Source organism: Prunus mume, linkage group LG3 (assembly GCF_029339155.1).
Source record: "Prunus mume cultivar Tortuosa linkage group LG3, ASM2933915v1, whole genome shotgun sequence".
NCBI classification, from domain to species: domain Eukaryota; kingdom Viridiplantae; phylum Streptophyta; class Magnoliopsida; order Rosales; family Rosaceae; genus Prunus; species Prunus mume.
Window position 1 is genome coordinate 578,683 of NC_142700.1, and position 19,953 is coordinate 598,635.

Below are 19,953 nucleotides of genomic sequence, written 5' to 3' on the forward strand. Positions count from 1 at the left end.
TGTGTGACAGTTTAGCTGAAACAATTTCAACTTTCATTTTCATACTAAAGTAGAATTAATACATGGAAAAATCCAAATTCACATCAATCCTTACCTCTTACTAAATTAGAATTAATACATAACAAAGCTGGCAATCTTCTCTTCTTTTCAGTGGCTCATACAATCCAACACGCAAACAACAAAATACCCCTCACAAAATCCCAAAGTATGACTACTTACTAAATACCCATTACATAACAAAGCAACCCAAATGATAACAAAATGAGACTTGCAGCGGTGAGGCGGGTTGAGCCAGAAGGAGTTGTGGGCCCCGCAGCAGCTGCAGCCAACAGAGAGCTCTTTGGTTCTGCTATTGCTATTTTGGGGTTGGGTGTTTCAGGGTTTTGATGAGATTGAGGCATGACTTGCACGTGCAACTTGAGCCCATTCTTGCAGCTCTCCACGTTACTGCTGGCGAAGTAGCGAAGTCCCTCCTGGTCCATAGAGATGCTATCCAAACCGTCCGTGAACATCCTGATTGGGTTGCTTACATCGCATGACTCGAATTCCTCCTTGCTCTTCACTTCAGCTATGTACCCATGCGCTGCAGAGTAGGCTAACCCTGCCCATCCATAAAAGTCCCCACACAAACAAAAGAGTCTTGTGAGTTGTTGTGAACTTGTGAATGAATGAACAACTGCGTTGAAAATGACTTTCTTTCTACTTTACTCTCTCCATTTTCTCGGAAACCAAACAAATGGCTTGGTTAAAAGATGCCAACAAAACGAAAGCAAAGCATAAATAACAAATTTTTAAGCTCGAGCGAGAGAGAGAGAAGGAAGACTCACAGATGTTGTCTCCGACCCTGAAAGTTTTGTTGGAGGACCAGGAAGCGAGGTCGGAAGAAGGGTCCCAGCCACGGTCTCCTCCAACGACATGGTGCAGTTGGGCTCCAACCCTACAAATCCCTCCAAGGCTCACAGTGGCCAAAACCACAATCGCCACCACCACCTTCAAACCATATTCTCCAGCCATTATACTCAAGTCTCTCTTTCTCTCTCAACCCAAAGAGGTAGCTTAGCTTTGCTTTTATCCCTCTCTTTTCCGGACCAAAAAGTAAATGCTAAACACAGAGAGAGAGAGAGAGAGAGAGAGAGAGAGAGAGAGTGTGATAAAGTGAAGGGCAAGTAAAGGCGCCTTCTTTCGGTTTTTAGCGGTAGCTAGCTCTCATCTCACCTCATCCCACTAGAAATTGTGAAGATATACTTTCCACGCAACTTCCCTTCTCCCCCGTTCTTAAAAGGACACCCCCCACGCACATAAAAGACTGAAGGACCGGTGGTTGGTGACTTACGCATCGCATCCATGACTGAAAGACCGTTTGTTTGTTCTCTTCTCTTCTACCCTATAGGGCCCTCCCTCTCTACCGGTGTATGTATCACCATCACCCGACCACTCTCCTACTGCTCATTCGCTTTTTTTATTATTACCAAAATACCCTATTCATTTGTTTTTGGGACCGATGTGCATCTAGCCTTAAGCGGTCTTGTGTTCTCCATCTCGAGGGTACACGTACCGGCATAACCCTATTTTCGTGTTCCTATATGACCTTCATCCTTTATAAAATAAAAAAAAAGTTGAAACTTGAATCGAAACTGCATTTGTTTGTTGCGCATAAATTAATTAGCTAGTGATGTCTACTTAATTATGCATCTAATTACACTAATTACGTACCTTGTTTGTTAGGACATTCGTTCCTTTGCTCTTTTTGGCAACGTTAATTCTCATGAGAAATTGGCCCATATATAAGATTGTGTCCCATGTTGTTAACTTTGTAAATGAAAACATATCTTTTAAGAATTTGGAATGTTATACTAATTAAATACACCATCAAATTTACAGACAACTTAATGAAGAAATAAAACTAGAGAGAATTGATAAAATAAAGGGCACACTTTATGCGTGACATTAACCGTGTATATATATATATATAGGAATCCGAATATGAAAGACGGTTTGAAATTTGAAGGTTTTTTTTTGGTCTGACCCAAATTTGAAGGTTAGGTGCGTATGTAATATGTATCCTTTCTTCTTCTCCTCTCACCCAACATCGCATGCACCACCAACAAACCAAAGACGCGCTCTCTCTCTCTCTCTCTCTCTCTCTCTCTCTCTCTCTCCCCATTTGTATTTTGTACAACAGAAACGAGCTAGCCGCATATATTTCTTTACTTTAACTTCTTGGGACTTTGTAAATATTAATAAAATCAATCCCCGCTGTAAGCTTTTTCATTTTTTGGAGGTGAATTGATGATGAGCAAGATGAATGAAGTCGCTGAAACCATGCATGGGAATAACTAAAACATGAGCAGATGAATGCACCTTAGACATTTGTCAGTAGTAGAGAAACAGAGAGGTCTTTCCATATATAGCAATAATAATAGGATTAAGTAATTAAAACTGAACTGCTGTGAGTGAGATTGAAATGATTGAAGGAGAATTTTGCAAACAAATTATTCACATCAAAACCCAAAACCAAACCTGAAGCAAAACTTGTGTCTTTGACTAAGATTTGACATCTTCGCTGGTAGATGTGCTTATATCATAGTCTTCATCGTCACTATCACTGTCTGTCACTGCTATGATCTCCTCCGAGGCAAAAAACTTACATGTAACGGGGATAACATTGTTTTGCTATTTGCGGCCAATAACATAATGACATGTGGAAAAGTTATCCTACGTGTCATTGAGTTATTGGCCGGGGATAGCAAAAAGTGATATCCCCGTGTAAGAGTTTCTCTCCCTCCGAGGGGTAAAATATGATAATATCAGCTTCTTCAGGCAGTCTAAAGCTTACCTTCTTTTTCAACTTATTATGATTCAAAATTTGGGTTCTGCAGCTTACAGATGTTGAAATATAATTGGCCAAGTTTGCTTCATCTGCTGCATTAAGAGGCAGACCAAAAACCTTGCAAGAAGACTTAAGAAACAAGAAGAAAGCACATCTCCAAGTGTGCAGGCAGAAAATGCCCCTTTACAATATGACGATACATTTTCATATTACCATTCAATGAGTAAAACCATTCTTGCATAAATCCTCAATTATCCTGCTTCCTCTGGCTAATTTGGCATACCAACAACATTTACAGAGCTATCGAGTTTCACAGCTTGTAACAAATAATGGACCTTCCCAACTTACCAAGGTGACGTGTTTACTTTTCACTTTGAAGGAGAACAATTCAGCTTCTATTCGAGCATTTTGGCCTTCCGAAGAGTAACCAGGGCCTCAGCTTGTTTTACTGCACGTTTCAAATTTATAGCCTTAACCTTCTCTACCTTGATCTGGTCTTCCAGCTGAGTTCTATCTTGGGTTGGGTTATTGCTCTTGCTGGCATTAACTTTTGAAGGCTCTGGTCTTCCAGGGCCTTGAGATAAAATGCTAGCATCATCAATGCCAATTGCTTTCTAGGCAGACAGTAGTTGAGGATCAAGAAGACCCTCAACAGAGACAATAGTTGGATCATGCATATCTTGATCTGTTACTTGTCTCCTTCCTCGTCGGCAACTGGCAGGTTGGGATGCTCAAGTGACAAATCTGGGACCTTACTTACTGCCAGTGCCAACAGTCCCATGCATTGCCTTTGGCATAGAACCATTTTCGATCTCTTCAAGCTGATGCTCAAGAATACTGCCTTTCTTCAGTTCTTCTTCAGCATCATCTAATCGTCCTTCCCTTCTCAGAGCCAGGGCTTTCTTTTTCAAGCCCAGAAGCTCTTTCTGAATCATTAATTTACTCTTCCTTGCAGGTTTGGAGTTCATGTCTTCCATTGTATTATTAACATTCCATCACCCACCGTAAATGACTTCGATGATTTATCAGCAGTTTGGTTATGAATTGTTGTGCGATCATTTGCAACATTGCCCTCTGGAGAGTCAACGCTTTCGAGGTCCCTTTCAAGTAGCTTTGCCTTCTTTAGCTGGGCCATTGCCTCTGTAACATTACCTGCCCGCTTATGATTTAGAGCCCCTCGTTTTAAGGATTGAAGTAAGATCTGACTCTTTGACGTCTTGCTGTGTCCTACGTGTGCGAAGTTTGACCTCTTCTGGCGTTCCTTCCTTCGATTGTATCGCCGGTGATCATGCCTTTTCCAGCGATTCCTCGCCTATTGAGTCAGTGGAGCTGGTAGTTCTCTAATCAATAGCTTTCTTCCTAAAGTGAAAGGGAAGAAGGGTTCACTTAATAGTGCTTCCCTGTCAACAGCAGCTATATGGGTACGCAGGGGTTTCAGGATTCTTAGAATCTTGAGACCATCCTAAAGATTATAAAGCATCATTTATTTCCGGGTCTTCCATATCCTCGTCTGTCACTTCAAAATTAATGTCCAGAATATGATCATCAGCAGCACTAATAAGATGATCAAAATTAAAGCCATCCTCCTGCTCATATTGAATTGAAAATTTTTGTTGTTTGTCATCATTCATCCATACTGCGAATTAATGCAGATAGCTCATCATCAGAATCTTCAGCCTCCGCCAAGAATTCCTGTTCTTCGAGTTCCTTCTCCAAAAATTTAGCTCTCTTTAGTTCCTCCTTGGCTTCTGCAAGTTTTCCCTCACGCTTCAGCATGAGAGCCTTCTTTTATGTGCAACAACCTGGGTTTTGTCAATGGCACTATTATCCTTATTTTTATTGGTCTTTTGTGAGATTTCTCCAAGAAGAGAAGAAAGTTCACCCTATTAAGACTTGCTTGCTGTTCGTCTTTGTCGCGAAGATCCATATCGGACCATCCTAGTTCTTTAAGCTCATCGCAAAGGTCATCTTTTGATTTATTCACCGGAGGAGTGACCTTATTTCTTCTTCCAGATTCTGAAGGCCCATCTTTAGTTTGGCTCTCAGCCACATTGCCAGAGAGAAACCTTTTTACGTTCTTTTCTCAAATGTATTTCCAATGCGTCAGCCTGCCTCTCAAGCTCCTTCCCTCTCTTAAACGCTCTCAATGCTTCCGCAGACCTTCCTTATCCTTCCAGAATTTTATAATACCTTCTTCTCATCCAAAGCTTGCTGACGCAACTCCTCAGGAGAAGCAGATCCATCACCACTCTGTAAATGATTAGACTCATCAACAGAAAAACTTCTATGTATTTCTCCCAGCCCATGGTGGCTGAAATCTTGTTGACTATTTGAACAGATGCACTACTACTGGCCCCCTGCATACTAGCAACCACATTACTGTTAGACTCTTGTCCTGATTCATTCCTATCATTACAGAGAATTTGGTTCAGAACTTCATCCTCAGGCTTTGATGTCAACTTCAAACTGCCTGCACAGAAAGTTAGAGGTTTGATACAGAAGGAACCATCAAAGGGTAGAGTAATTCAATTTTTTTCTATCTGCCTTTAAAATGAGGCAAGTGCAACAAAATCTATCTATACCATAATTCAGCAAAAAAGCATGTGGCAGAATCACAAAACTAGCAAAACTGGTGACGGAACCGACAAATGTTCAACGCAACAACAAATGAACTAACAACCTTAGAAGGAATCAAGATGGCACCTCTCCCAGCTCTAGTCTTGTGTCCGTGTCTCTCAAAGCGTGCTGCTTCTTCTAGCTTTTCACAAGGCTCACAAATGCGCACAGGCGAATCACCTTGCCCTCGTAAAAACATTTTTTGCCGGGTGCAGCTGTTGCAAAACAAGCCCCCATACGTCCGGCAAGGATGCTGATATTCCACATTGCATATAACCAAGAATCAGAAAAAGACCCAGAGACTACAAAGAAATATCACATTCAACCCTAGAATACCCTGCAAATAAGCTTAAGTTGGATAACAAGTCCTTTATATAATTTGAACACATTTCTTTGCACAACACAAACTATAAATCCCCAATACATTCTTAAACTAAATAATCATGGGCCTGTACAAAATAAACAATCTACGGTGTACACAAGGTTTAAAATGGAAAGCCACGAAGCGCAGTATCGAAATCACGGTTGAGTTCACATATAAAATTATAAAAGCTCAGATTTTAAGGCATGGGTAATGAATAAACAAAAGAACTTGTCAAGAACTCATAGATGGGTCACTGGATCGGAGATGGAGGGAAGCATAAAAAATGAACCTTGCGATTGATGAAGGTGAACTGAGAAGTACATCCCTGACAGTGAGAGGCGTCAAGCACCTAAATATTCCATCTCAGTGATGGCTTTGCCGGCGACCCGATCTTCTCCAACATCCTGACGAAGGTGAATTGTGAAGTACCGCCAGGCGGCTATACTCCGAATATATTCGTATATATTTTAATAGTATAGCCGATCGGCTATACTCTAATATTCGAATATTTTAATAGTACCGCCGCACGGCTATACTCTTTTCAAATATTATAATAGTATATCCGCCGCACGGCTATACCCGAAATATATTGGGATATTCAAATAGTCCAGCCGTCCGGCTATACGAATATTTTAATAGTACAGCCGTGCGGCTATACTCTTAAAAATATTGGGATATTTAAATAGTCTTGGCGCACGGCTATACTGTGGAAATATATTCGGTTATTTAAATAGTACAGCCGTACGGCGATACTGTTTTCGAATATTTGAATAGTATAGCCATGCGGCGGTACGCATATTTAAATAGTATGGCCGCACGGCTAAACGCTGGAAATATATTCGGATATTTACATAGTATAGCCCGGCTATACTATGTTTGAATATTTTAATTGTTTAGCCGCTCGGCTGTACGATTGAAATATATTAGGATATTTTATTAGTATAGCCGCGCGGCTATTCGTATATTTTAATACAAACAGTATAGCCGCGCGGCTGTACGATTTTTCAAAAATTTCCCCCCCCGTGCGTATGGTTGAAAACTTAAGCTTGTCCGAGTCCCACCGAACTGGGCGTTGGTGATTCGAACCTCCGCGAGAAAGGGAGCTTCTATCAAGCACATAAGGCAGACCTCTGTGATTTTGCGCTTGTCGGCTGGTGTGGTGGCACCTATAGACTTTGATTGATGATAATGGAATAATAACTTGAAAACTGTAGAATGATGAAGCTCCTGGAACATCATCCTTCTTAACACCTTGTCAATTAAATTGATATGCAAGAACATAAGGTGTTCGAACCACCATGTTGTTTGAGAACAGTTGGTTTTCTTTTCAGATTATGACTGCTCCTTGCACTGGAAAACTGGAAACTCAGAGACATAAGTGCTTGTAACAAATGGGCAAAAAAGTCTCTCTCTCTCTCTCTCTCTCTCTCTCTTCCCATTTGTATTTGGTACAACAGAAACAAAGAGGAGCCGCATATATTTCTTTTCTTACCTTATTGGTATATATTAATAAAATATATCAATCCCTGCTGTAAGTTATTTCTTGTTTTGGAGGTGAATTGATGATGAGCAAGATGAATGAAGTCGCTAAAACCATGCATGGGAATAACTAAATATGTGCAGATGGATGCACCTTAGACATTTGTCAGTAGTAGAGAAACAGAGAGTTCTTCCGTATATAGCAATAATAATAGGATTAAGTAGTGCCTCATGCTATAATTAAAACTGAGCTGCTGTGAGTAAGATTGAAATGATTGAAGGAGAATTTTGCAAACAAATTATTCACATCAAAATCCAAAACCAAACATAATGAAGCAAAACTGTGGTCTTTGACTAAGATTTGACATCTTGGCTGGTAGATGTTTTTATATCACAGTCTTCATCATCATTATCACTGTCTGTCATGATCTCCTCTGAGGGGTAAAATGTGATAATATCAGCTTCTTCAGGCAGTCTAAAGCTTACCTTCTTTTTCGACTTATCATTAATCTGATCTTTCTTGACGAATCTCTCCAGACAGATGGTGTCTCTTGCTTTAGAGTCTAAAGGCGCTGCTGCCGTAGGAACATGATCAGCTGGTAATTTAGATGAAGAAGAAGATGCAGGGTGCACCCTTCTAGAATGGGGTCTAAACACATACAATTCACCTCCAGTGATATTGTAATTATCTGGCTTCTTCATGCCATGATAGCCGGGAGAAGATAAGAGACATTCTTCGAGTGTGGTCAACCTGGTCCCACTCCCAGATGCTCCTCCTCCTCCAGTATTATTATTATTATGAATCTTCTTCCTCTCTGGGGTCAATGGTCTCTTCCTTTTCTTCTTCTCTGCTTTTACTTTTAAGCACTCTGGTCTCAGCAACTCCATACAGGACGGTCCGGCTGGACTTGAATTATCATCACCTCCTCCTGCCTGCTGCAGTCTCTGTGTAGCAGCTGATGATGACGATGAGCGCTTGAATGTGCTCAGATTAGCTCCCATTTCGATCACTTGTCCCTCTCGTAACAAATAATAATTAATTGAAGGAAACTAGAAGTTTACTCATAGATTTGAAAATATATCCATGATGAGAAATGCCATGACTTAGTGCAAATTGGGGACTTGGGGGGTTTTTAAAGAAATTTTGAGACGGAGAGGCCTAGAAGATTAATGTCGCTCATGAGCACAATGAAAAGCTTAGGTTACGTCAACTTGGTGTTGTTATGTCGTATGTATGTGCTTTATCCATATGTTACATATATATAATTCTATATGTGTGTGTGCGTGCGCTCATGTAAGTTGAATTTCATGCTACCATGATCATCATCAATTGGCAGGTTATCTGTATTCTAATCTAATACACACAAGAACCACCGCAGGTAGCTTGGCCTATCCTTCATCTTAGTAAGCCAAGTTAACACGCCGCCCAATTACAAGTTGGATTTCAGATTTTGACAAAAATGGCGGTAACATCAATGATCTACGTTAAGAAAATACATAACAACACAGGTATGAAAGACAACTTTGATCCTTGAATTTTCTCTTTCCTTGGGATCTGGAGACGATGATATATCAAACTCATCAGTATCTTCGTCGTCTTTTAGTACGTAGAGATCATTTGGTTTTCGATTAGAGAATCCAATTGCTATTGGACTTACCGATCTTTTACCGTTGACTCTGAGTGGTGGCCGTAAATATTTGTTTAATAAGATTCATATTTATAGATGGTATGAATGGGATTTGGAAAATGAAGGGCATTAATTTAGTCGAGTTCATGCAGTGACTGACTCTGCTTTTTGTCTTCATGGTCAGTCAATATTGCATGTATCATCACATCACATTCACATATAATATGTTATGGTTGGTCTCGCAGTCTCTTTACCTATGTCGTCTATTGTGTTTCCTTGTTGACATACATGGGCAAAGAAATTTCTCGGTGTGACCGTAACGTCATGTAGATTGATAATCCTACTATATAACAGTGTGATAATCTCAGGATGGACTTCAATTATACGATATTTATAACGTATTGATACATTATTAACAATATCGATACAAAATTGGACAAGAGCAAAGAATTTTTTATGCTAAATGTGTATGATTTTTTATGAGTGACATGATGGAAAAAGATTATGGGCCTTAGCAGGCCCAATTTAAAAGCTCAAATCCGAGCTCCATCGATGCGGCCAACCCTATCTTTAGGCTAAAAGCCCTGGCTGGCGCTGGCGGCGGTGAATTGGATGGGGCAAAGAGAAAGCTTTATGTTTACAAAAAAAGAATGGCATGAACCCACACGTTTAATATTCCAAGTGTCAAATGGGGGCCAAAGCACCAGATAGAATTTAATAGATTGAGAAGGACTTCACTTGGAGTTGAGATAGAGAATAGACAACACAGAATCTTAAAAAGGGCATGGGCTTCCTTTCTTCACCACCGCCCTCACTTTCGTATGTCACTGTCTTTAATGGACCTGTAAATATTCAATAATGCAAAGGAAAACTTTTATAATATTAATATCACCTTCTTCTTCTTCTTCTTACTCGTCACATGAGTTCCATGATGATGACTTATTTTACAACCCGAAATAATAGCCCACTAATTTTATTTATATTTATACTTAATCACTTTTTTTTTTGTCAAAAATTTGTAATTAATCACTAAACAAAGGATTCGTGTTGTGTCCCATCGTTTTGAAATAGGAAAAAAAGGATTTTATTCATTCAACAATTGTCGTCCATAATATTAAAACTCGTTATCTCCTTAACACTAAATGTCCGTAAACCACAAATAAATAAATAAATAAATAAATATCCGTGTATCAAATGATTATAATTTAATAATTGATTTTTTTGAGTAACCAAGTTACACGGTAAATGCATGCACTAGTTAGTTAGGCACCACAAAACCATAAACCAAAGATATTGTTTGTTGATTTCCTAAAATATTAAACCAATGAATGTTGATTCATTGACTTTTACATGTTGACCACGTGGTGGTTATGTTATTTGGGATGGCGCTGGGAATTCAAAGAACTTGAGGGGTCTAGGAAGTAAAGACAGCGCATCTCAAATTTCCAACGATTTCACATCTGAAGATGTTAGCCAATAGCCATACACGTGTAACTCCCAGACCTAAATCACAAATCCGACGCTCATAAATCCATTTCGTATCACCACTTTATACTTTACAAGGGAATTTAGAAGTAGATTGTTGAATTTCGAGATTATTTTCGTTGTTTCCTTCTCTCTTCTTCCAGAAAACCAGTAACGAGAAAGACACTTTCACTCTATCTCCCTCTATCTCTCTCTCCATTATTCGTGCGTGTTCGCCTCCTTCTCCTCTATTGGGCTTCCTTGCCTCTCTTTCACTCTGTCACTTCCCAGAACCAAGGAAACGAGGTCGCTCTCTCTCTCTCTCTCTCTCTCTCTCTCTCTCTGGTGTTTTCGATCTTTGGGTTCAAATTTTTTGTTTTCAGATTTAAATTTCAAGAGCTCCTCTGTATTCAGCTTTTATATTGTTGGAATTTTTTTTCTCCACCGTTGCACTATGTGTGTGTATTCTGCGTTTGTGTGTTTGAATCTTGTGCGGTTGGCCAAGTTCTGATTTTTTATAAATCTTTCATTGGGACAGTGAAATTTTGAAGCCTTTTTCTTTTTTTTTCTTTGGTGAAATTGGGGGTTTATATCTGAGCAATGCGAGTTCTACGCAGACTAGTGCGTATTTGGGTTAGTCTGAAAACGGAAACTTTTAGGAGTTGGTGGTGTTTAATTAACTATGGGTTACTTCTTTGCCTTGAAATGGAATTTTTATTCTTCTCTTTTTACTCACTTTACAAGCTAGGAAGTGATCAGTATGGTGGAAGTTATTGAAATTAAGTTTATCCCAAAAGTTTTGTCATTGATGGTTGAATTGCCCGTTGGCCAAAATGTGGAATGTTGTCTTTCTTAACTAGTGCTTGCAGTCACACCCTGTGGTGGAGTGTGTTTGAAAGCTGCCTATTTGATTGCAATCATAAGTAGGGCATGTACCAGTACTACTAAAATGCCCATTCCAGCCTCTCTTTCAATTTGTCCTTTACCGTGCCACAAGGGCAGTTGAGGTTTTAGCGTCTTCTACCTTAGTCTCTGTAGTGTGAAATGACAGAACAATTGTCACTTTATATTTCAATTACCTTCCCCAAGTATCATAAGGTGTTTTGCATTTTTCAGGTGACGATCATTTTGAATCAGATACATGTATGTTTTAACCTATTGAGCAAAAGTAAGTTAGAACAGTCATGCAAAGAGATAATGGTACCGGAAGCCCATCAGCCCCAAGGTCCCCAACTGCTCGACTTCGGCATCGTAGACGCTCAGCTGAGGTTTGTTAACTTGGATACTTCGTTATTTTTTTCATTCTAATGGAATGGACTGTATAGTTTCATTTTGTATGAATCTATTCTTTCTCTAAAAAATTATTTGGGACAAAATGAATTTGTCTAGAAGTTTAATTAGTGGATAGAGAGGCCACATATAATTTTCTCCTAAATCTTTTTTTCTTACTTTTTCCTGATTTTGTAACTAATCATGTGCTTGTTCTTAAATTAGGGGCTTAAATAGTTATTTAGACACAATAACGGGCATTTGTTTTGAGCCCTTTTGGAACAAAAATTACAGAAAATTGCTGTATTAGATGTACATGCTTGAGATTAATTGGGTAATACTTAGTCATTTTATTTTCTTTATGGCTGCAGGCTCTCCCGGATGTTGGTAAAACAAATGGAGGCAATTTACTTGTTAATGACCGTAATAAATACAGGTCAATGTTGATTCGTGCATACTCTTCTGTTTGGATGATCGGAGGGTTTGCACTGATTATATATCTGGGCCATCTCTGTATCACTGCCATGGTGGTGGTTATCCAAATCTTTATGGCAAAGGAGTTGTTTAATCTACTCAGGAAAGCTCATGAAGATAGGCACCTCCCAGGATTCAGGCTGTTAAATTGGTGAGAATAGTAGTATTTAGTTGTGTCTAGTGTGTTTTATTTCCCAGAAAGTAGTACATATGTTTTTTATATGTGTTACTAAAATATTATTTGATTTCAAATTTTCTGCTCAGGCACTTTTTCTTCACTGCAATGCTGTTTGTTTACGGTCGCATACTCAGTCAACGGCTTGTCAACACTGTAACTTCAGATAAATTTTTATATCAGCTTGTGAGCAGTCTTATCAAGTATCATATGGTCGTCTGTTATTTCTTGTACATCGCAGGTTAGTTATGTTATGTTTGTTTTTATATAAAGTACTTCTCTGCATAGCATATTTTGAATTGAAGTGAAATTAGCATTTCGCTGGGCTTGCTTCTTTTTTATCATCATCCAACTACATATTTGATATGCACAATGACCTACTTGTTTGTGAATTTTCGTTTTGTTGGTGTTTTTCCTTTGCCCTCTTTTATTTTTATGTAGCCCAATTCTGACTGATATTATTCCTTTCCCCAAAATTGGGTTCAGGTTTTATGTGGTTCATTCTTACATTGAAGAAGAAGATGTACAAGTATCAATTTGGCCAGTATGCATGGACGCACATGATTCTAATTACCGTGTTTACACAGTCATCTTTCTTTGTAGCCAACATTTTTGAAGGAATTTTCTGGTAATTTAACTTTCTGAAGGAACAACATTTTCAAAGACACACATTACCTTCTTTTTTCTTTTTTCTTTTAATAATTGCTTTCCCTAACGCAAAGGAAAATTTGATGCAGGTTTCTTCTTCCAGCATCACTCATAGTAATCAATGACATTGCTGCTTATATCTGCGGTTTCTTCTTTGGAAAAACCCCTTTGATCAAGATATCTCCAAAGAAAACTTGGGAGGGATTCATTGGAGCCTCTATTACAACTATAATATCGGCATTTTTGGTGAGCTTGTTATTTAACTTGGTGATAATAAATAGACTTCAGTTTTTCTTACATAAAATTGAAACCATAGTTTCAGTTATATTGGGGTTGTAGCCCATTCTTTAAGGTCTGTGCCAAGGGTAATGTCCAACATGGATCGAGCATGATAACATTTTATAGGTCTTATCCTCCAATAAAATAATGTTTTGATTTTACTGGGAGTGCCACGATAATTGGTCACAGTATATCTCAACTTATTGCGATGTGTGTTTTGCCAATTCTTTTTTACTGTTGCAACACCACCAATCATAGGACCTGTTTAAAAGGTTTTCCCGAATGACTTATCAAACCTAAAGTTTTCCCCTTTTGAATTCAAAATTAACTTGTACACCCTAAGTTTTTGGTTGCATGCTTGAACCAAATGTACGATGTTCCTGGGATGCATACACATTCACTATAAGCTCCATGAGAGTTGATAATCTTCTTGTTATATCAATTTGAGTTATATGAACATGGTATGTACTTTTGTATGTGCAGCTTGCAAATATCATGGGTCGTTTCCAGTGGCTAACATGTCCGAGAAAGGTAATAATTTTGATGAAATATAAGCCAATTGATTTTGGGAAAGAAATAGAGTTTTGGTTATAGTAGCTTATATGTTGATACACTTGCAGGATTTATCAACTGGTTGGCTTGATTGTGACCCTGGTCCATTGTTTAAGCCAGAATATTATACCTTTCCAGAATGGCTCTCACCATGGGTGAGTGAAGTGACATTTATTGATTCTGTAATTACATGAAACCAGACCAGTTTGTGTATAGTAGTAAACCATGGTCCGTGGTATTTCTTTGAATTGAGTTCTTTGTGCTGGAGATCAGATATTTGACTTGTTTTTCACTTTTTCATGGTGAAGTCATCATTTTGTCAAAGAAAATGCTCATATCCCATATAACTTTTGTATATAATAATTAGTATCTACAGTTTGTGCTTTATCCTCTTATTCTGATAAGATATTTGTATCCGACCAGGCACATGTATGTCTTGAGATTCTGCAGCATCCGGGAGCTATTTGTGTTTCCTTGTCTGGTGTAGATGAATAATAATGATGTTCTCAAGTGAAACTTGTTCTTTTTTCCCTCGTACATTGATAAATTTTGGGCTAAGACTGCTGTTGTACAATGCTATTCATTGTCGTCTGTTCTGAAGCTTGCCATATAATTAAATCTAATAGTTTATTCTATGACTGTTATTCTGTCTGTAGTTCAGCATATTGTCTCCTACTATTAACAATTCGAAGATGAACTCTTAATGCACAGATTTGGTTATATAAAAGCTATGCGTGCAATTGAATTTGGCTATTTCAATCTTGAACTATAAGTAATAATAATATTTACTGTCTTTTGTGTTGCAGTTTCCTTGGAAAGGGATCTCGATTTTGCCAGTTCAATGGCATGCTCTATGTCTTGGGTTGTTTTCATCAATAATAGCACCTTTTGGAGGTTTCTTTGCAAGTGGTTTCAAAAGAGCTTTTAAAGTCAAGGTTTGCTTTTGATGTTTTAATTTGACTGATGCAATTATGTATAGTAAGTGTCAATTGTTCAACATTATTTTTAATAATTTTTCCCATTTGTTGTAGGATTTTGGAGACAGTATCCCTGGGCATGGTGGAATCACAGACAGAATGGATTGCCAGGTAAGTTGTTTTAAACTAAGATAATAAAAGAGCACTTCAAATTGTTCTTTGGTACTTTGAATGTGCACTATGTATTGTTGCTTCCACTTCCCACATTTATGAAACTACTTGAAGCTGTCTTATGTTGACTCTTTTGTCCTTAGTAATGGAATTTTAAACGTTTCTTGTATTCTATATTGTGGGGTCTTCTTACCCTTGTGTTTGGCTTCAAACATGGTTTTTTGTCAATGATTTAACTGCCGTCTCCATTTTTGCGCTTCTGTAATTGACATTATTTTATCTTGCAGATGGTAATGGCTATATTTGCTTACATCTATCATCAGTCGTTTATTGTGCCTCAAAGCCTCTCAGTTGAAATGATCATAGACCAGGTATTGTTTTTACAAGTGTCACGCATAATTTTGTTCTTGGCTTTATTTTGCTAATGAACTAGAAGTAATTCCAATTGCATTGACATTTTTTCTTCTTATGCAAATATAGATTTTGATGAACCTCACCGTTGAGCAGCAGCAAGTTCTGTTTGAGAGGCTTAAACAAGTGTTACAGGATAGGCTGGTTGGATAATCGTGTGAATAACCTGTATTTGTGTCATCACTCCTCTCCCTTGCATGTTTGTACATGTTGGCACAGAGAGGGAACCAAAAAAAAAAAAAAAAAAAGAATATTTTGTAAATGGTGGTGTTCTGTTTTCGTAGAGCAACCCCATTAGGTTGGAGGCATTCTTCTGTGCGCAAACCCTGTATAGTGTCTCTGTCTTTTAATATACATGAACTCTAGATGGAAGTGACCCTTCTTTTTCTCCCTCCCTCCCTCCCTTTGATGCGCCTTTTGATGGATTGATTATTAGTTTATATGCCCACTGCAAAAATGGGTGTTTTATGACCAACATTGTATTTTGCTTTTTCTAAATTTTGATGGAATTTCGTTGAGAAAGCATATTGGTGTTACTTGCATGCCTTATCATGTTTCCAAACGTGTCACCCATTTTCTAATTAAGCCCTATTACACAAGAAAAGTAAAAGAATCATTGGAAGTTCCAGAGCACAAAAAAAAACCGTAGTGGCAAAAGAATCATGTTAAACCAATAAGCGGCAAAAGAATACTTGGATGCTTGTGATGTCCAATCCACTACAATCAAAAATCATGATTCTCTCAATTTCTGTAACAAACACCTGACAGAATCATAGTTTGGCTTTCAAATTGAAAAACAAAAAAAATTAAGCCATCTTGTCTGATACGACAATAAAGAGCTTATAGATATGTTACATGTCCTACTTTTACAACGAAAATTAAGACAATATCCCATCTAAAAGAATAGAAACAAAACTTCTTCTTGGCCCATCTAGAAAGTGAAACAAATAGATTGTCCCTGTTGTTTGCTTACATTTTGAAACTGTAAAGATGTCTCAACCGAAACTATACGCCTGCCATTTGCTTCAAACATCTCATTGGGTTTTCGGTTTTTCAATCTTCACATAGGGCAAAACCCCATAAAATGAACTACTTTGGGGCCCCACCCTCGTTGCTGAGCCCGGCAAAACATCAAGAAAGTGTTTGCAAAGTAGGAATTAAAACCCATGAACAAATGCCACAAGGCATGACCTTGCGGGTTAACGGTCCAACTGGATATCTCTTCGCAGTAAACATTATCACAGAGCCAGCACAAACTCCCTATAAGAAGGGTGGCAACATACAGCTTTGCAATCCTCTTAGCAGACAAGTCTTGGGTGTATATATAATACTTGTACATTCGAGGAATGCAGAGGAGGCACAAGATCACATAGTGCACCTTAAAGCCAATTTCAAAACGAGCCACAGAATGAACAGCAGCAAAAACAGCACCATAGAGGAAGAGGAAGATGGGCATTGTACTGCGATAGTGCCAATCTGGGGAGTAGAGGATATACATGTAAAGGAGCATCTCCCAAACCATAGGAGTCTCATCGCTCTGCTGTTGCCTGGAAATATATATCAAACAAATCTTCAGACATCAATTTTCATAGCAACTATTTAGTCAAGAAGAGAAAATTTCATAATAAAGTTTGAGAGAGTGAGTAACAAATACAACTATGAGGCAGAGAAGTCGTCCACATAAAGCCTGCATAACTAATGCAGACGTGCATGTGTGCATATGTGTGTGTTCATTCTTCAAGAAAGCTAACACTGATATCATTAGCTACCCAGAATATATTTAATGAAGCATCTCAATAACATGAATTCTTATATGTTTCTCAAACATTATGGATCATTGCAATTTTCCCCAGTCCATAGAAGACTACATTTGCTGCAACTAACCAACTCAACCTAAAACACTTTTGGGTGCATGAATTATACTTATCTACAATATCCATAGAAAATTTATTTATAGAAGAGAGAAGGAAACAATCAAATAAAAATATTTGCGACTCTCCATGTGAAAGTTGTTCACTTCACATTGGGAGTTACTGCTAAAATGCTTATAAGACTCATAAAAGTCTAATATACACATGTCATTCACATTTTCCAATTAAGACTCTTCTATCAACACATCATAGTTACTCTAATTCTAGCTTGAGAATCCGAGTTCAGCCAATGATCCATTCATTTAAATTTCCAGAACAAGTAAACTCAGAATAATACTTACACATGCTGCAACGTGGCATGGTATAACATGCTTCCAATGGCAAGAATCATATTAGATATGTGAAGAATGCTGAATCTCTTCTCAAACCGCTGCCTTAAGACATTTAGAAGGCCAATGAGTGCCAAAAGAATGCTTGGGATGTTTGATAAAGTGTTGAAAAATTCCGCAATATAAGAAGAGTAGGCATAATTCTTCTCGCAACATTCAATCGTGGATGTGACAGGACCCCAGAAGCTTGATCCGGCATCAGCCATTCCTCTTTGTATGTTCTGTATATATTGAACCAAGTCTTGTTATCCAGAAAGTTGCAGAGTTCATAAAACCTGCACACCATATACCTGCACAAGATAATATTCTAAGCAACCAGGCAACTTGATTCAAATAATACAAAAAGGAAATAAGAAACATAAGAACACAGTTTGGATAGAGATGGTATAATAAAATTTACTACAAACAGAACAGTATGGCAAAAACCATGTTCATCAAACGATGCATATTCAATGAAAGCATAAAATTAATATCCTAAAACCCAGATTCAAAGCATTCTAACAAATTGCATTATGCATTATGCATCGATCTATACAACAATATGGAAATAAACCATGGCAATGAAAACCAGCTAATTTCCACCCGGTGGGTCTGTTGGCATTATATTCGCAAATAGTCCACACTCCACGAAGGTATAATCAGATCCCACATAACAAATCCTTAACCCTGATTAGACCAGCACCATTATTCTCCGGAACACACGAAATCCCAGCAATACAATCAATATTCGAAAATAATAAGATCCAATCTAACCATTAAGTAATCTCAGAAAAAATGAAAGCCAAACTCAACCATTACCCATGACCTATGAATCCATGAACGTGCTCAAAAGCTCGAAAGCCACCAACGAATCGATACAAAAAAAAGAACACAAAAGCCAGATACATGGTATAAGCTAATGTATAATGGAATAGTATATTTATGTGTTGTGCATATAAAGTACCAAAACGCACCGTCTGGGCTGAAAGAGATCTCATTCCTTCTTCTCTGGTAGGCTTGGTGAGTCCGTATGTCTCCCTCCCCAAATTTCAATGACAAAAGGGATGGCTTGTGGTGGTGATGAGGGCAAGAGGCTCAGAATTTCTTTTCGGCGTTCGAGGCAGAAAGAGACCGAGTCTGCCTGTGTTTCTTTTCTTTCTTTTTTCTATTTTTATTCTTTTCCCGTTTTATTTGATTTTCATTTTTAATGGTTTGGATTATTTTTGACTTCTTGGCCGGGCCAGTGCAGACAAAAAACGACGGCCCATCGTAACCCAGCTCATCCTATAGCCTCACCCTTGTTAGGTTGCTAAATGGGCTTTAGATCTCAATAAGTCCACTTAACTTGGTTACAATTTGGGCCTACAAACTATATTATTTTTAAGCACCTTAAAAAGAAATATACATTTTATTTTTTTATTTTTATTTTAAATAGGGAAAAGCCCTGCAGATTTGATTAGTAAAGTTGTAATGAATATTTTAACCTTCAATTACTGATAAAATAATAGGGAATGACAATAGTCAATTCTTATATAGATGCATTGGTAAAATGATATACTCTTAAGACGAAGTTTCCACGTAACGAATACATTATTAAGAAAAATAGAACATATAATTATCAAGTATTGACCTTTCAAACTTCGTGAGAAGGTGCTCTTTCACAAGTTAGTTTTTAATAATAATGTATTCGAAGCTGAATCAATAACAATGTTTATAACTCACTTCAATTTTTTTTTAAAATAAAAAAGTCCTACTTGAGTATATAGAAGGGCCAATGTATGAATGAAAAATAAATTTCTGTATCAAAGATAAGCTTAAAAATAAAGTCATTATCAAATGCTTCCACCTTTATATAACAATACCTTTTTCATTTATAAAAAAAACCAATAGATAGAGGGATTAGGCCAACATGATTAATGCATCTACCTCAAAAAACAGTCGTATACACAATCTTAAACATGCATTAACAGACCTCATATATAATATTTATCAAATTCGTCCTTCAATGATGAGAGAATGAGACAAATTTCCTTAAAACTTGATATGTACAAGTACCAAATGGAAGTATTTCCAGCATAATATTTGTTTTTTTTGTTGGCCATAAATAGACAATATAATTGACTGATAGTAGACTAGTAGTACCTACGATCTTTTTTGGTCCAATTGAAATAGATAACCCAAGTTGCTTTACATTTATATTTAAAAAATAAATAAAATATAAAACGCACATTTTTATCAAGTTTCAAAAGTAAGTTTGCCTTGCCAACGAAGGTTGATTGAGTTGGTAATGATTGTTCTCTACGCTATCAAAGTCTATATTTTAGTCTCGTTGTCGACAATCTCTTTTAATAGAAAATCTGTAAAAATCATAAATAAATAAAAATTCCTTCTATGGATCGTCAAAAAGACGTTAAGATGCCATAACTCTTGAATGACA

At 37.6% G+C, this 19,953-nt stretch overlaps 3 protein-coding genes and 1 pseudogene across 4 annotated transcripts; 1 reads left to right on the plus strand and 3 right to left on the minus strand.

Annotated features, from left to right (window-relative positions):
• Positions 1-16: 16 nt before the first annotated feature.
• Positions 17-1,252, minus strand: LOC103326999 (uclacyanin 1-like). Its single transcript, XM_008229267.3, has 2 exons — positions 828-1,252; positions 17-601 (listed from the first exon to the last, which is right to left on the minus strand). Exons 1-2 carry the CDS (start codon positions 1,012-1,014, stop codon positions 219-221), a joined length of 570 nt encoding a protein of 189 aa, XP_008227489.1. The 5' UTR covers positions 1,015-1,252; the 3' UTR covers positions 17-218.
• A 1,125-nt stretch (positions 1,253-2,377) lies between these two features.
• LOC103327026 (uncharacterized) lies at positions 2,378-6,213 on the minus strand (annotated as a pseudogene). Its single transcript, XR_016125624.1, has 4 exons — positions 6,100-6,213; positions 5,534-5,699; positions 4,213-5,300; positions 2,378-4,026 (listed from the first exon to the last, which is right to left on the minus strand). The product of XR_016125624.1 is annotated as an uncharacterized LOC103327026 (transcript).
• Positions 6,214-10,493: 4,280 nt separating this feature from the next.
• Positions 10,494-15,669, plus strand: LOC103327001 (phosphatidate cytidylyltransferase 1-like). Its single transcript, XM_008229269.3, has 12 exons — positions 10,494-10,687; positions 11,498-11,649; positions 12,022-12,275; positions 12,389-12,540; positions 12,786-12,927; positions 13,037-13,193; positions 13,710-13,757; positions 13,847-13,933; positions 14,585-14,713; positions 14,810-14,866; positions 15,154-15,237; positions 15,347-15,669. The coding sequence occupies exons 2-12, from the start codon at positions 11,566-11,568 to the stop codon at positions 15,428-15,430; spliced, it is 1,278 nt and encodes a 425-aa protein (XP_008227491.1). The 5' UTR covers positions 10,494-10,687; positions 11,498-11,565; the 3' UTR covers positions 15,431-15,669.
• A 504-nt stretch (positions 15,670-16,173) lies between these two features.
• On the minus strand, positions 16,174-18,661 carry LOC103327002 (alkaline ceramidase). The gene is given in 4 exon segments (XM_008229270.2): positions 16,174-16,358; positions 16,361-16,824; positions 17,490-17,827; positions 18,491-18,661. Coding segments are annotated over 3 exon segments (765 nt in total). The 5' UTR covers positions 17,744-17,827; positions 18,491-18,661; the 3' UTR covers positions 16,174-16,311.
• Positions 18,662-19,953: the final 1,292 nt, after the last annotated feature.

Bases quoted from the DNA above. Each gene is read 5' to 3' on its own strand.
- LOC103327001 (XM_008229269.3), top strand. From the start codon at position 11,566: ATGCAAAGAGATAATGGTACCGGAAGCCCATCAGCCCCAAGGTCCCCA. The intron at 13,934-14,584 runs GTGAGTGAAGTG...TTTGTGTTGCAG, and splicing joins CAGAATGGCTCTCACCATGG to TTTCCTTGGAAAGGGATCTC. The intron at 14,714-14,809 runs GTTTGCTTTTGA...CATTTGTTGTAG, and splicing joins AAAGAGCTTTTAAAGTCAAG to GATTTTGGAGACAGTATCCC.
- LOC103326999 (XM_008229267.3), bottom strand. From the start codon at position 1,014: ATGGCTGGAGAATATGGTTTGAAGGTGGTGGTGGCGATTGTGGTTTTG. The intron at 602-827 runs GTGAGTCTTCCT...ATGGATGGGCAG, and splicing joins CAGGGTCGGAGACAACATCT to GGTTAGCCTACTCTGCAGCG.